This window comes from Tetrao urogallus, assembly GCF_951394365.1.
Source record: "Tetrao urogallus genome assembly, chromosome: 2".
NCBI classification, from domain to species: domain Eukaryota; kingdom Metazoa; phylum Chordata; class Aves; order Galliformes; family Phasianidae; genus Tetrao; species Tetrao urogallus.
The window spans coordinates 48,258,316-48,273,896 of record NC_136814.1 but is presented as its reverse complement, the minus strand read 5'-3'; the positions used below and the strand labels follow the sequence as shown (position 1 = coordinate 48,273,896).

Below are 15,581 nucleotides of genomic sequence, written 5' to 3'. Positions count from 1 at the left end.
CCTTGCTTTGACCAGCATCACGTTGATCAATTCCCAATAACCTGTGGTAAACAATGTCCACTTGAAGCTCAATCCAAATAAATAGGAATAATGTAGAAACTCAGGTCTGACTTCTAGTAAATTTTCCAAGCAGAACGCACAATGAAAGCGTTGCTTTCAGTGAGAGTGCTTAAGGACAGCATCTCTGCCCTAATCTCAGCTCTTTTGCATGAATAAATAGCATAAAGCTCCCTAAAGACAAAGCAGGGAGGTCATGATTAGTTTTAGTATGTAGTTGTAAACAACAACCAAATTTACTTTGTATCAATTTTCTAGAAGTAGTTTCACTTGCAGGACTCTTCTCCTTTGCACTGTTGGGAGTGATGTCTTAGCTCTGATTAGCCTTTTTTGTTTCCTGGAATGTGATGTTCACTTTGCAGTTGCTGAAGGAGCTGGTGCCAGCAATTAATGCTTTCCCTATCAGAGCAGATAAGGTGAGCAGTGTTTGTTGTTTCAATAGTCTCAGAGCAAGAGTGATCAAGGCCAATGACACAGAGTCAATACTCTCTCTTCCACTCAAGGGATGTAGTGCAGTGTCTATCTGAAGGGAGATTACCAGATGTTGTCTGTTTTGATTCTTTAGAACTAGGATATGTGGTGGAATTAATTTCACATAATTTTGAATATCAACACATATCTACCTCCATCTGCATTAAATAGGTATCTATACTTGAATGAGTCTGTTTGGCTATCTTTATGATACAGAAAGAGAAACTCACATTTCTAGACCCAGGTACACCTGGTCTTGTAGAATCATGTAAGAAAAGAGTCTGTGTGAAGGTTTGATGCTGCTGTCCGCATCTTATGCTGTTTGAGGTATCCTAGGTGACTATCCTCACTGACAGCTAGCTGCTGCTCCAGGAAGTTATAGGTGCACATTAGATTCTGTGTAATATCTACCAGCCCTATCTGATCTTACAGCCTCTCAAACTGCATTAATACATTCCTCAAGGAAAGCTGAAAGTACAAAAAAGTTGGTTTGTACAAATCCCTCATGATTGGAATGTGCTCTTCCATGAGATAGAAAAACATGCAGTTACCCTATTTCTTTCTTTACAGGCACCTATTGCTGTAAAATTAAAATGTATACCAGGACAATGTCTGAAAACAGAAACACTGAATGTTGGGAAAACTCTGGTCAAATGTCACACCTCACTGCTACTTGAAGAGGACCTGAGAACAGATTGATACCTTAGCAAAAAGCAACTTTTTAGTACATAGTATTCCTTCATGTTCTGGAATAACTCACACTTCATTATGAATTAAAAACAACAACAACAACAACAACAACAAAAAACCTAAGCCTTTCATTTTTTGATTCATTCTAACATTCTTTTAAAATTTGAAAAAATCCTCATTATTTAGAATTCAGTGTGAGCAGCTATAAGAACTTATAATGAATCAGGTAAGGTAAAAAAAAACAGGTTGAATAACATTGTTCTTCAAACAGGTTTATGAAATGCAGAAAAGATAATCTACATTTGTAACCTTTCTTCATTTTGGAAAACATTAGATGTAAAACTTGTGATCAAACTGTTTGGAACAATTGGTTTCTAGCAGCCCAGTGTCAATTTCAATATGATAATGAGGAGTAAAGCTAAATAAATTATTATCTTAATTTAATTCCAGAGCTTGAGGTACTACAGGAAGTAACTGATGATTTTTCATCTAATATTTCTGCTTGTACGCTGACTTTCCCTGGCTGTGTCACTCACTACAAACAAAAGACTCCCTCATCAGGTAGCTGGTAAGAGCCATCTCTTTTCATGCATGTTTCAGTCAGATTTGGAAGCAGCACCAAACAAAGGCTACAGAGGCTCAAATTTTATTTGAGAAGTGCAGACTGAGTGGGATAATACTTGAACATCGCACACCGAAAGAACAAAAAAGATCCATCTTTGATATTGTTTATAGGAATTTATGGAGGTAAATTAGCTACTGAATGGCTTCATGGTATTTCCATGAATGAAAAAAGGCCTAACCAAAAGGACAAGGAAATAATTTGACCAGAACACAAACATAATAGTTAAGAACAAAAGAAATCTTTCAATTAGTTTACTATAGTACCCACGAGTGCAGTATTTCCTGTAATAATAATCAACTAGTAATCTGCCTTTAATAAAAACCACTATTAAAAAAAGGTGTTGGAGAAAATAAAATATATGTAAGATCTGAAGAAAGTTAAAAACATTACTAGTGCTATGCCTTCTGCCCCTGACTGGAAGATACAGACACTGTGAGATAAGGGAAAGGTATTTGACTCCCTATAAAACCAGCCACAAGGTCAGATATTAAAAAAAATCAGGTGAAAGACAGCACAGTATGAATTAACAAAAACCCATTCTCTTATCTCAGCTTCGGATGACCCATGATTTAGAAAGCATAGTAAGAAAGAGATTGGTGCTTTTTAATTATTGTTATTTACAACATTTGTTCTTTTCTCTATGTACTGTTATGTTCTACAGCTGGACACAGAAGTCCGTCATTATCTTGCACTAAGAAATAAAGTCTTTTGTAATTAAAACACAACTTGAAAGAAATAAAATGTAACTTCAGTATTAATACGCATGTGTAAATAAATACATGTTAATAGCATGATTTTCAATGCTTATTAACATAATGAAATGACATTAAAAATTTTCCTTATTACATGTGAAATACTTTTAGTTTTGTGACTGAATACTTTGAGCATTTAATCCGAGTATATACAAAATATAATTTATTGTCCTAGTCACTTGTATCAGAGAATGCACTACTTTGCATCTCAAATCCAGTGTATAACAGGAGTATGCAATGCAAACTTTCCAGTGCTGCAATCTAAACAGCATAATTGTTGTAGGCACCAAAAGGGCAAATAAGAATTCTCAAGGGGGCTTTTTGAATCTTTGGCTACATTACTTATTATCACAGCAAGCAAACTATCATAAACAGATCATGACAGATTTTAAATTTTGCTATGGTTTTGGTTATAGGTTTTCTGCCTTTACCACTCCTACTAGCATGTTACATCAGAAATTCATCATTTTGTTAGACATCTTCAAATCTCCAGCATCTATGTATTTATTGCCAGATTACAATGCCTCATGTTCTCTTCTGTCCCAGAATCCAATTGACAGATTGAATTCAGATTGGGTTGGGACATACAAATGAATAAAGTAAATTGGAAAGTATTGCACTAACATTTTTGAAAGAACTTGCTCTTGTAGCGTATGATTAGATACTGAGATATCTCCCAGACACTGAACACCTATTTAGAATATTTATAGCACACTATTTATGATTGCAGTACAAGAATAAAGACCTAAAATTTAATTCTGTCAAGATGATAACTTTCTAAACATGGTCTTTGTGAAATTTAAAAAAGCAAAGCTTTATCAATTTAATTCTAACAGTATTATGTCTGGAAACAAGATAATCATAGGGAGGACTTTGGTGCACATTTCATATTACCATGTCAAATGTTCTTTACAGAATCAAGGCCAGAAGAGGCCATTAAATCAGTCATACAACTCTGTATACAGATAAACCACCTGCATGCATTCACCTAATTTCCTCTGCTTTAAACCCCATAAATTGTGTACAGATCTAAAATGCATCTTGAAAGGACACACCCATCCTTGCCTGGAAATATTGGGAAATAAGGAATACAGTTCTGCCCTTTAATGCTTGCTGCAGTAGCTGAATGTTACTACTACAATGTCTGCTATTTTTATTTGAAAGTATCTCACTACCATTCACTATTAGAAAATAAAATAATGCCATTTCCACAGTTCAGATTCCATTTCCAATTGATCCTTGTTTTTTCTCCCTCCTTAAGTAAAAAGCCCTCCCTTTAGCCCATTTCCTGCATGTGCATTTCAGCTTCATAAATTCTACCGTTCCACAGCTCACTATTCCACTGTTTACACACCTCATGTCTCTTATACGCTTTCTAACAGGGATTTGCACTGGATATTCATATTAAAAAACAATGAAAAATAAAAATAAAAAACAACTTAAAATCTAGTGCAAAATACATTTTTTACACCCACATCGCTCTTAAACAATCCAGATACTTAATGTTAATTCCTCTTAGAGGTATTGCCTTTAATTGCTCTAAAATGCGTTTTGTTTGAATCAGTTCAGCTAAGAGACATATTTGTTGGACTGCCTGGCCTAACCGTTATTTTTTCACTTGTCATTATTCCACCTGATCCCCAAAACTGATTATCATTTACAAAAAGTGCAACCACCATCTGGTTTTTTGGACTAGATTCTCCTACAAGATTCTCTCCAGTTGAGTTACGCTGTATTTAATAACCTACATTGCTATTCTCAGCAACATATTATTTTGTACAAAGAAGTCTGGCCTTAGCAGGGAAAGAATAACCTGCTTTTATTTTTGGAGGGTCACTCCATTTGTATCAAACTCACCTGTACCTTCCAAACAAACCAATATGGAAAGCATTTAGGAAAAACAATATATAGATAACTCTTCACTTTAATTTGCTGAAGTCCGTTATAATATGTCTGTACAAAATTATGCTATTAACAGTGCACAAAGATTAACAGTGTGGGTACTGGTATGTTTGATTACATTTTCTTGGAAGGTACAGTTCTATCAGTTTCTCCCACATATTTCAGAAATTAAGTATATGCTTTCACAATTGTCAATACATATTAAAACACTTCTATTGAGGAATAAATATAAAATAAATAAAATAATAACTTACATTTAAATTTATCTACATTCATTTTGAAATGCAGCATGCTTGATTTATGCTTAATATATATCAAAGTTTGATTTAAAAAAATGCCAGGCACATAGATCTTAAGGCAGCTCATTAAAGTGGTTGCTGACTGAAATACTGTCACTTACTCAGTTCTAACAGTTTGATTAGGAAGGATACTGTGCCTCTGAACTACTTCCTATATAAGTCACTTATCCTGTAAAGGAAACCAGAGGTAGGAAATACTCTTACTAGCAGCTAAGAGCTGAACAAACAGCCACTTGCACATTTTCGCTATACTTCTAGACAGTAATTTTAATATATTGCAACAGAGAGATTGTTTGCCACTCCTTAATCAATTATGATTTCATCTTTTCCCAGGAAACATTTACACTCATTATCTAATTTGTTTCCCATTTACTTACAGTTTTCAAAATTTACAGCTCACAGGCACAGTAAGCTGTGAGTTACAGTTCTGTTTTATCCTCTGCTATTTTTATGGTCTGCATATCATGGATGATTTCCCGAGATTACACAGTCCTTTACACAAAAATGAAAGTGTGGGGCAGACATATTTCAACGTTCTCATTTCTCAGCATAGCTACTTAAAGAAAGAGAAATTCTCTGTAGCACTTACCTATAGAAGGCTGGAGGAGCAGCTTCCCTCATCCCAAAGCTGCCCTGTTCATTTTCAAGGTAGTAGGGTACCTGCTGGCTGTGGTGATGGATGAAGGGTGAGAGCTGGGGTGCTGTTTGCAAGAACACCACTGGGCTTGGTGGGACATTGTTCAGAGAGTGAAATCCTGCCAGGCTGCTGGACCCAAAAGATTCAGAAGTAGGGGCATAACTGAGCGTAGTAGAGCCGTACACTGGAGCGGTTGTACCGAAATCGTAGGTGGCCCCTTCTGGGTAGTTAAAAACTCCTGTTTTGTTGCTTTCCACATACATGTCGCTGAGCGATCGTTCCAGGGGAATCTTCAGCTGAGGTCTGCTCAGAGTCTCCAGTTCAGTGCCTTGAATCTGGTGCAGCAGGGTAACTCCAGAGGCTTTGGTGTGAAGGGTCATGGTCATTGCTAATGGCAGTGAGCAAGGAACATATCTGCTTTTCCTGTCAACAGCGAGATCGGCAGCTGGCAGTCCACCTAAAAAAAACACCAGAACCTATTCTGAGGCTCAGCAGAAATCATAATAAATAAAGCAGCACTACACAGGTATTCCTCTGATCTCGGCAAGGAGGAGTATACAAACAAATGCAGGGTGAGCACTGGAAAGGCACATTCTCCCTCTCCCTCTCCCTCTAACTTTTGAGAACTCCTCATCTGCGCTAATATGCATTACAAGGTGCTGGCTGTGAGCCAGGGGCTCTTGCCTTGTGCCGACGCTGATTTAAACATCACTTCAGAAACAATTAGTTTTGGAGTTACACCAAACAATTGTCCCACTAAATGTTACTTTATTCTTGCTAGTCATTTTTCACTGCAGGGCAGCCAGCGCTCCACAGCAGCTAACGGGAAAGGACGCTGAAATCAGACCAGGAAGACTAGCCCAGTGGTCAGCCAGATTATTGCCTTTTATTTCCTCAGCAGGCTCCAATCTATCTGTTCTTATCTCTCCGTGCTTGATTCATTTTCATGTTTGCTAGAAATATGTAATGTGTACATTGTAATGACCCTGGGTAGGACTCTGCTGTAACTGAGATATGGCAAAGCAAAACGCGTGTGCAAGCGCATGCGTCTGTGTGTGTGCAACCAGCCTCCTTCAAAAAACTAGCTAACAGAAATTAAAGAATATAAAAGATCTGTGTAGGAGAAAAGGTTTATTACAAGCTTTATCAGCAATAGCAACCTGAACTAGCTGAAGTGAAAATTTACATTAAAAAGTGAGGAAAAGACTTAATTAGCCCATAAATTTTTGTCCGTTTCTGTTTTAGCTTGTAAAATGATGAAGCAAAGCATCCTTCAGACTTTGCCACAGTAAGATCTTAGAAACTGGGAAGAATGATTTCAGTGCTTAAAAAACAAATACAGGATTATTATTTTTCTATTCCCACAAAAACAAAGCTCAGCAAGCTTAGATTTTCAATCAACTGGAAAATAAAGTACTTGAATGGTATCAGTTTTAAAATAAACTGAACTAACTCTCAAAGTTATCTTTAGGGAAAAAAAAGAAAAGAGAAAGGACATAATGAAAAGGTGTGGCATGCATGCCTCATCTTGCAATCTCATGCCATATAATTTTAACTTTTCACAAACCAGTTCTCCTGAACCAGCTAAATGAAAACCTTCAAAAACTGTCCCAAGTTCTCTAGCATTATTGCTGTGGTCTGCGGTTCACTCAGTTAAATAAGTTAATGTTGACCCTAAACACATTAATATATGGACTCCAGTTGGCATGATTTGAATACGAGCAAAGCCTATGGTATATTTAAACAGCTCCACAGTTATTCAATTCAACCTTCAAAAAAATGCAAGAATATAATGTACAGGTCACTAATAGCTTCTAGATAAGTTTACTATAATCTTTTTTATCGTAGTAATAATATGGTGTTTTAGAACTTCTATTAAAAAAGCAGTCACTTATATTTTCAAGATTACACTGAAGTAATATATATGTTTCTACCTCCACAGACATGCAGCTAAGACAGCAGTACCATATAAATATGTACTTGATAGATTTCCTCACCCTCCCCACCACCCTCCCTACCCTGTTCAAATTTCAGATTGTAGACTTTGATCAAAGAGATAAGCCTGTTTAAATAACACTGAACTAAACATGTTCCCAGTTAAAAAAAAAAAAAATTAATAATAATGAGACAATCATACCCAGAAGTTCAGAAAGTCGTCGAAGAGTTATTCTGAAAATATGCCAGAGAGTGTGAGAGGAAAAAAAAAGAGTGTGTGCCTGTTTGCATAAAGTGAGTGAATGTGCATCTGCAGAGACTCACAAAACAGCAAGCAAGTATAGCTCTCAACAGCCTGTCTGCTGGGCTACACAGTCTGAAATGAATGGCAGTTATGAGTTTAAGGTCGGTCACTCTTATAGATTCATTTCGTGCTTCAGTAATACACAGAAGAAGCGTTGTCTCATATTATGCTGCATAATCTGAGAATTAATGCGAACCTGTCTGCCATATGAAGTGCCCACTTCTTATGTATACTACAAAACAGACTTTAAATTTTTATGTTAAGCATTATCTGATGTGCATGCTATTTCAGAAATACTACATTGACACGTAATAAAACATTAAAACATAATAGCTGTGCATAAGAGGGGAGATAGAAGCGTGTGCACACAGAGCTGATTTCTGAGTGTTTCCTGTGCAACCTCAGTGCTCTTTATATGCTATTTTTTTTAAATGTCATGAATTATTTTGGGAGGATTCTGTATTATCACAGAGACAATTATTTAAAATTTCTACCATACAAAAACAACACTGAAACACACTGTAGTGTTAAGTAAAGCAGCATCATGTCTGCACCACAGCATTTAACCAAAGACCCTATGAACAATTTTCAATAGACCAGTGTGAAAAGTTGCAGTACTGCCCCTACAAGGGCTCAGAAATAAATAACTGCAGTATCCATGCAACATATAGCCTGGCACACATCTCAGTATCACCAAATCTCACGAGCAAGCTAGAAATTTCTGGGATAGCACCCTGTAATGTTTGCCTCAAATATTATTATTATTTTCTTTTTAGTTTGTTTTTGGGTAGAATAAGATCAAGGGTAAAAGAAAGAATAAGGACTGGGGGAGGGATGTGGAGCTGGTTAATCAAGCAAAATTCTAGGAAGAAGGTGAATTTTTTATTTGTGCATATTGCATAAAAGTATTTTTTTTTTAACCTGCATATTAGAAAAACAGACATTTTAAAAAGAAAAAAAAAAGCCTGTAAAATGAAACATATTATCAAAAGTGTTCATCTTCCTTGTCCTGTATGGTGATTACTACCCTACTTGCTCCAAAGTAACATAGAGCTTCATCCTGCTTTATAGATGACATTGAATGTGTTGGCTTGTGGGCTTGGCCAGGAAAGAGACTTTAGTTTCTAAATCCTGTTCTTTGTGCCTTAAAACCAGGACTTAGTCCACCACTCAGTTCAATCTCACTAATCTATTGCATGTCACATTTTATACATTTTTAATACAATATGGAAATATGTACCAGATACAGCAATAAGATTTTGTATTTTTCACCAGTGGATACCAACAGTCTATTCAAAAACTTGGTTACACTAAATCCCACTTCACATGGGATTTATATATGACTTCGAAGAGATGGGCTTTTCTCATACAGTTTTTTTTTTTTTTAAAATCACAGGTAGTAACTGTAGAGTAAATGAAAATAAGAACAAGCTACAATATCTTCATTTTCAGTGCTAGACAGAAGTGTTCAAAAAATACCATGTTAGTGGGAAATCCACCTTATATCTTATAGATTTAGGCATTTCTCCACTACTGTGTTTTCAGGTGCAATAAAGCTCCCACATATGTTTCTGTCACCTAAATGAAGGTCTTATATTTTGGGGGGGGTTGTGGAGAACATTCCACAGGAGAAAGTCATCTATCCCAGTCTTTCACATACCTCCATAAAATATTGAGGGAAACTGGTCCTGCAGACTCTGAAAACATTGTAGGTTTGCGCCAGATATAGGATTGTTGGGGTTTTTTTTGTTGTGTTTTTCAGATATGACTGAAGAAATAATGATTTAATTATTTGTACATGAATCATACAGTCATATAATCACTAAGCTTGGAAAAGACCTCCAAGATCATCCAGTCCAACTGCCCACCTACCATCAACATTTTCCTGCTAAGCCATGTCCCTTATTACAACAAGAAATATAAACATTTCTTGAACACCTCCAAGGATGATGACTCCACCACCTCCCTGGCCTGTTCCAATACTTCACCACTCTTTCTGATAAGAAATTTTTCCTGACATCCAAACTGAATCTCCCCTGGCACAACTTGAGGCCACTCCCTCTAGTCCTATCAGTAATCACGAGGGAGAAGAGGCCAACCTCCATCTCACAACAACTTTTCAGATAGCTGTAAAGAGCAACAAAGTCTACCCTGAGCCTCCTCTTCTCCAGACTAAACAATTCCAGTTCTTCCAGCCATTCCTCACAAGATTCCTGCTCTGAACCCCTCACCACCTTTGCTGCCACTCTCTGGACACACTCCAGGGTCTTGATGATAGGTATGCAGGAAGGAAATACAGATTGGCAATTATAGAATACTGAAAAACAGGAGAGTCCCTATAACTGAGGAGCACTACTGATGTTGGCCTGGAAGGTCAAAACAAAAGTTACTTCTTCCACCCAGTGATTTTTAGTGAGATTGAATAAAAAGATGCTTATGAATCGGTGAAGATTTAAACACTCTTTGCCATAGAAATGAGAAATGAACTAATTGCGTGAAACTGGCTTACTAAACTCTATGCTTTCCTTTTTAACATCTCAGTCCATTTTTCTTTCCCTGGTAAATCAGAGTTCCAGTGCTCAACTCAGATTCTGTAGTGAGGATTTCATTCTAAATTGCAGTAATAAAATGTTATACCTAGAAACATTAAACGGAAATTGCACTTCTGTGGTTAAAATTACATAATTTAGAGCTGAATAACACTTTGATACATTTCTGAAGGCAAATTCTGCTCATTTCAATTCATTGATGACCACAGTTTTCTTCTACTTTTTGCATTTCTGTGCTTTTTTGCAGACAACCAACTATACTGATCAGATTAAACTAGCAGAGTTTGGCTCAACTGGACCACCAGACCAATACCCTTGCCAGCTAGAAACAGGAGGATCTTAAATCATATTCAGGATTCTTAACATAGCAGAAAACATGCACGTATTTTCACTTCAAATTTGGAACGTAGTTTAAAAGTGAAGCAGCCTTCTTCCACAGATTACAAAGAAAGGTGCACTAGCAAAATGAACTCATTAACAGAAAAAGCAAGCATGAAAAAACATATAGAAAATATTACATTAACTTATCTAAGTAACTAAAAGAAGGCCTGAGGATTCCCACTGCTGTCATCAATTTTGTACCAACTAAAAGTCCAGAAAGTCAATCAGGTTATGGTAACAGAACAAGTCCAATTTATAAGGAGAACAAAAAAGCGAAAGAATTTGAGGAAGAAACAGCCCCAACTGTTTCTGAACAACAGAAAATTGAACAAATTCTTGATTCTTGGAAAGATAAAACAGCTGTTCGAGGGAAAAGGAGATGAAAGTAAAAACTGTATAATTAAACTATTCAAATAATGAGAATCTTTAAAGTTAGCAAAACTCCTAATCCTGCCTTGGTTGTTGGTGGCTTTTTTCAGTGCTAGCTTTAGTAAGTGTTCCAACAGAAAGTGGTAACTGAGAAGATATACTATAAATTTTCCATAAATCTGCTGACAGTGAGAGACCATAAACTTCATTGCTTCGATTCCACAACTAAAAAGATAGAAGCTTTTTTTAGATGCTGCAATTAAAGAAGAATCTTTTGCACATAACAGGAGGAACATTATGTTTTTCCAAGATTCCACTGTAGCATTACAGAGAAATTATGTTGTGTTTAGTCCAGTGAGGAAACTCCTCAAGATAGACAGCTGGGGAACAGCACCATCTACCCTACTGCTTTATAAATCTCCATAGAAGAAGAATAAAGCTCTTGATACCACTAGGCATAGTATGAGGTATGTTTTAAAGTTCTTTAGGCTCTTTGCAGAGACAAGCTTTTCAATCTGTTACTGTCAGTTTATAACATTTAAAATTGTTATAAATCAGTATGAGAATGTATACCTTTCCCCTCTACCTCCCCCTCTAATAATTTACCAAATCCAGTCATGGCACAAAAAATAGTGAACCCAAAGTTCTGAATTCAACATTAACATTTCAGGTTGACTTTACAGTTAGAAGAGGAGTTTCTGTTTTCACACATGCCAAATGTAATTAGAGAATTTGAAAGCATTTGCTCTAAATACTTATTATTCCAAACAGGAAGCTGTGAAATACAATTGTTCCATATGCACATTCATTACTTTATGTCATTTAGATATACTATATACTATACATATAGATATATATTTAGTTTTGCCAGTACTCTGTGTGAAAGGATCTTATATATTTCACGTGAAATTATCTGTGCAGTCAAAAGAAACACCAGGTTGGGATGTCATCATAGTTGCTGGTATAGCATTCTAACGCATAACATTTTAAGACTTTGCTTACAGGTATTTATGATGTAATCAGATTTTCACGACTCAGGTGGAAATCTTACAAGTCAGTGACGAGCTCAAAGAGAATGACTTGAAAGAATTTGAGCCAACTGGAAAGAACACAATCCACATTTGGATAATTTTTAAACCTTTGAAAAAATTGCTGCTTTTTCAAAGTTAAGATTTATTAAAGCTCTCCTGACTGAGCCTTCTCTTTTCTCTCTCAGATGCTAGTAATGACAAGACTGGGCATTCTTCACATAAGAATGGCTGATACGCTACCAGCCAGGTAAGTATACAGACTGAAAGTTTTCCCCCTTCATTACCCACCTGGAGAAGAGTAAGAGTCTGGACTTCAGTGCAGATTATTTTGCCAGTTATAATGCTGAACTTCAGTCCCCAGACCTACAAATTGAACGGGACACCATCTTCCTTTCCAATTCAGCATTAGAAAACAATGTGTAGAAATGCCCTTTCTTAAAGTCAGAGAAGACATGCTGTAATATAACTTGCTTTTGTATTTCTCCTGTGTTTTCGTACCTAACAAAGATAGGAGAGGATAGCACTAAACAATTATGCCCAACTCATACAGGATAAATGACTTACTACATATATAAAATGGGCCAAAATACCTGAGTACTCTGGACAAACTCAAAAGATATTAGCAAATACTGAGGTTTCAGAGGGTTAGCAGATGTTTCCATGCAGACAAAAAAGAAAAAAGAAGAAAAAAGACATCTCTGCTTTCTGAAGGAAAACGTTAACCACTTGTGAGCAAAGGTGCTCACTGGTAGGCAAGCAATAATACAGTACTATGATTTGACATTAAGAACTATACTTTGCTTAATCACAAACGCAGCACTATAACAGGTCATTCCTCATGGATCTAGCCTTCATTTAAAAAAAAAAAAAAAAAAAAAAAAAAGGAAGAATTAGCTCTGAAAAGAAAATGTGGAACAGAGTATACCATATTCATACTAATTTATTGTGTTTATTTCAAAGACAAATTGATAATGAGTGATCAATTACCATGAACTAGCATTCTGAAAAGAGATTGAAAAAAGACTTTGTAATTCTTCAGAAAGAAGACAGCTTACAATACTGAGTGAGACACCTTCAAAATGACCAAATATTATCATGTCTGCACTCCCAAAAACAGTCATGAAAGGTTAGTCTCATTTATGTGGTGATATAAAGTGTGACTGAAAATTTTGTTTATGAGATGCAAAGTACGCAATGGAGCACAAAATTGCAGCACTGCTCAGCTAGGTGAGGAAGACAACTATACATAATTTATTTATAGTTGCCAGAGCAGAGTTTGAGGACACAAACTCCTTAAAACTAGGAGTAAGATGTCTTGGAGAAGAGATGTAGGTATGATGTAGTTGGAAAGAGAGATTTTTAAATAAGTAAAAAAAGACCAGTTACACAAGCAAGCCAGCTTCCCCAGTCTGACACTATGGATTTCAGACAAGAAATGACCGTTTTAGTATGAGTTAAGTATGTGTCTTAACTAGAGGACAGCATAAAGAAGATACCATTATAAATATGTAACTGTAATATCTGTCTTCCATGTTTGCAAATTCTTAATTTAGTTTAACCTCCAAGTACCCTGGGGTGATTTCAGGCTAACCGGCACATGCCACTGTACACCCCTACACCACTCTATAGAAGTATAACTCTTTAAAAAAGTACTATTAGTATATACTTTTACTATTACTTTACTTTGTTACTTTTACTTTCACTACCTTTACTTTTTACAGTACTGTTAGTATAAAATATATCAACCAAGTACTGTTCTGATCGCCTAAATGTAATGAGTTGAAAACAGGTCAGAAAACTATACAGAGCAATCTGCAATAATGCAGTAAAAAACATCTAGGTAAACTATGTACTGCAGACCTCAGGCCTGGACAAGGAAGATGTAGAACTGTTGGAACAGGTCCAGAAGAAGCCACGAAGACGATCAGAGAGCTGAAGCACCTCCCCTTTGAAGACTGGCTGAGGGAGCTGGTCTAGCTTGGCTTGAAGAGGAGAATACACCAGGAAAACCATATTGTGGTTTCCAGTACTTGAACAGAGCTAATAAACAGGAGAGAGACCAACTTTTTACTTTGTCTGATAGTGATAAGACAAGGGGGAGTGGTTTTAAAGTAAAAGAGGGAAAATTTAAATTAGATATTAGAAATTTTTCAGTCCAAAGGTGATGAGGTACTGGCACAGGTTGTCCAGAGAAACTGTGGATGACACATCTCTGGAGGTGTTGAAATCCATGTTGGATAGGGGGAAGTCTGATCTAGTGCCTTACTTAGTGATTTGCAACCCTGCCCACTGCAGAAGAGTTAGAACTGGATGACTTTTATGGTCCATTCCAACCCAACCTATTCTATGAATTCTATACAATTTTTAGCTAAAATTAAAAAAAAAAAAAAAAAAAAACCTTTTCTGACATGAAAGAACAGATTGTAGACCACAACTCCACAACTAAGCACTCTTCTCCCCCGGACTCCTTTTCCCCTTACTTTCCCCCAAAACAGTTCCACTGTTTCAGCAGGTTTTCTTAATGCATATGAGCTCCATTTGCTAATCAGTCATATTTCATAATTAATTGGCTTCACAGTATTATTTCTCAATACTCCTTTTCCTGCCAAATTTGTGACAATATACTAGGCATCAACAACAGCCTCTCAGATTTCAGGTTTAAACACGTGTATGCAAATATTCCTGTGGAACTGTACCCATGGGCATGCAAAATACACATGATGATTTTCTTCTCATGTAAACTATCTCAGGCCTATTATCTTAAATACTACACTGTAATCACCACCTGAAGACTACTTTTTTTTTTTAATATGTCTTGCTGTGGCTTTGAGTTACAGTGTAATAGATACCTAAAACAGGTCCAATTCTATTATTTCAAAAGATGTTCAAAAGATGTTAGCTAACAGAATTGGAAAACAAAAAAAATCTGCTTCACCATTTTGTTATCTCTGCACTTCAATAAGCCTCAGACTATTAGACTTCCTGTTACCTTACTCCATTTTCAGTCTGTCAGTACAAGAATGAATTCCAAGGAACCCAAGCATTTGGGCACCTGGTATATGAGGACAGCTTCACGTTGTAAGGCTTGCTCAAATTGCAGGAAAAAAAAAATAAATCTGAGGGGAGAACTTATTGCTACTTACAACTATCTGACCAGAGAATACAGAGAAGACAAAGCCAGATTCTTCTTCAGTGTGCACAGTGACAGGCTAAGACACAACAGGAGACATGGCATACCATTTTAAATTCCAATTACATATTAAGAATAAAGGCTTTTTTACCAGGAAAGTGGTCCAATAAAAGATGTTGCTCAGAAAGGCTATGGAATTCATATCCCGTGAGTCTGAGACTCAGCTGAAAAGTTCCCTGAGTAAAGTGATCTAAATGGACTTCCTTTGAGCAGTTTGGATGAGATGACATCTTGGCTTCCCTTCCAATTTAAATTATTCTGTGAATCTAACAAACAGACTCACCACAAAACCTTTGAACAGAAAATATTAATCACTTTCTTCATAGTCTACTTCGCTTCTTGTTCTCCACAGATGCTTGATATCAAGATCCCATTTTATGGATTTTCAA

General features: G+C 36.4%; 1 protein-coding gene across 1 annotated transcript in view; it reads right to left on the bottom strand.

Annotated features, from left to right (window-relative positions):
• The window catches only part of ESR1 (estrogen receptor 1), a gene marked incomplete at its 3' end in the record, with an annotated part of 101,301 nt that extends 95,416 nt beyond the window's left edge, over nt 1-5,885 (bottom strand). The window contains exon 1 of the mRNA XM_079549922.1: nt 5,386-5,885. Coding sequence (XP_079406048.1) covers nt 5,386-5,819 — 434 coding nt within the window. The 5' untranslated portion in view covers nt 5,820-5,885. The remainder of the gene's footprint in view (nt 1-5,385) is intronic.
• Nucleotides 5,886-15,581: the final 9,696 nt, after the last annotated feature.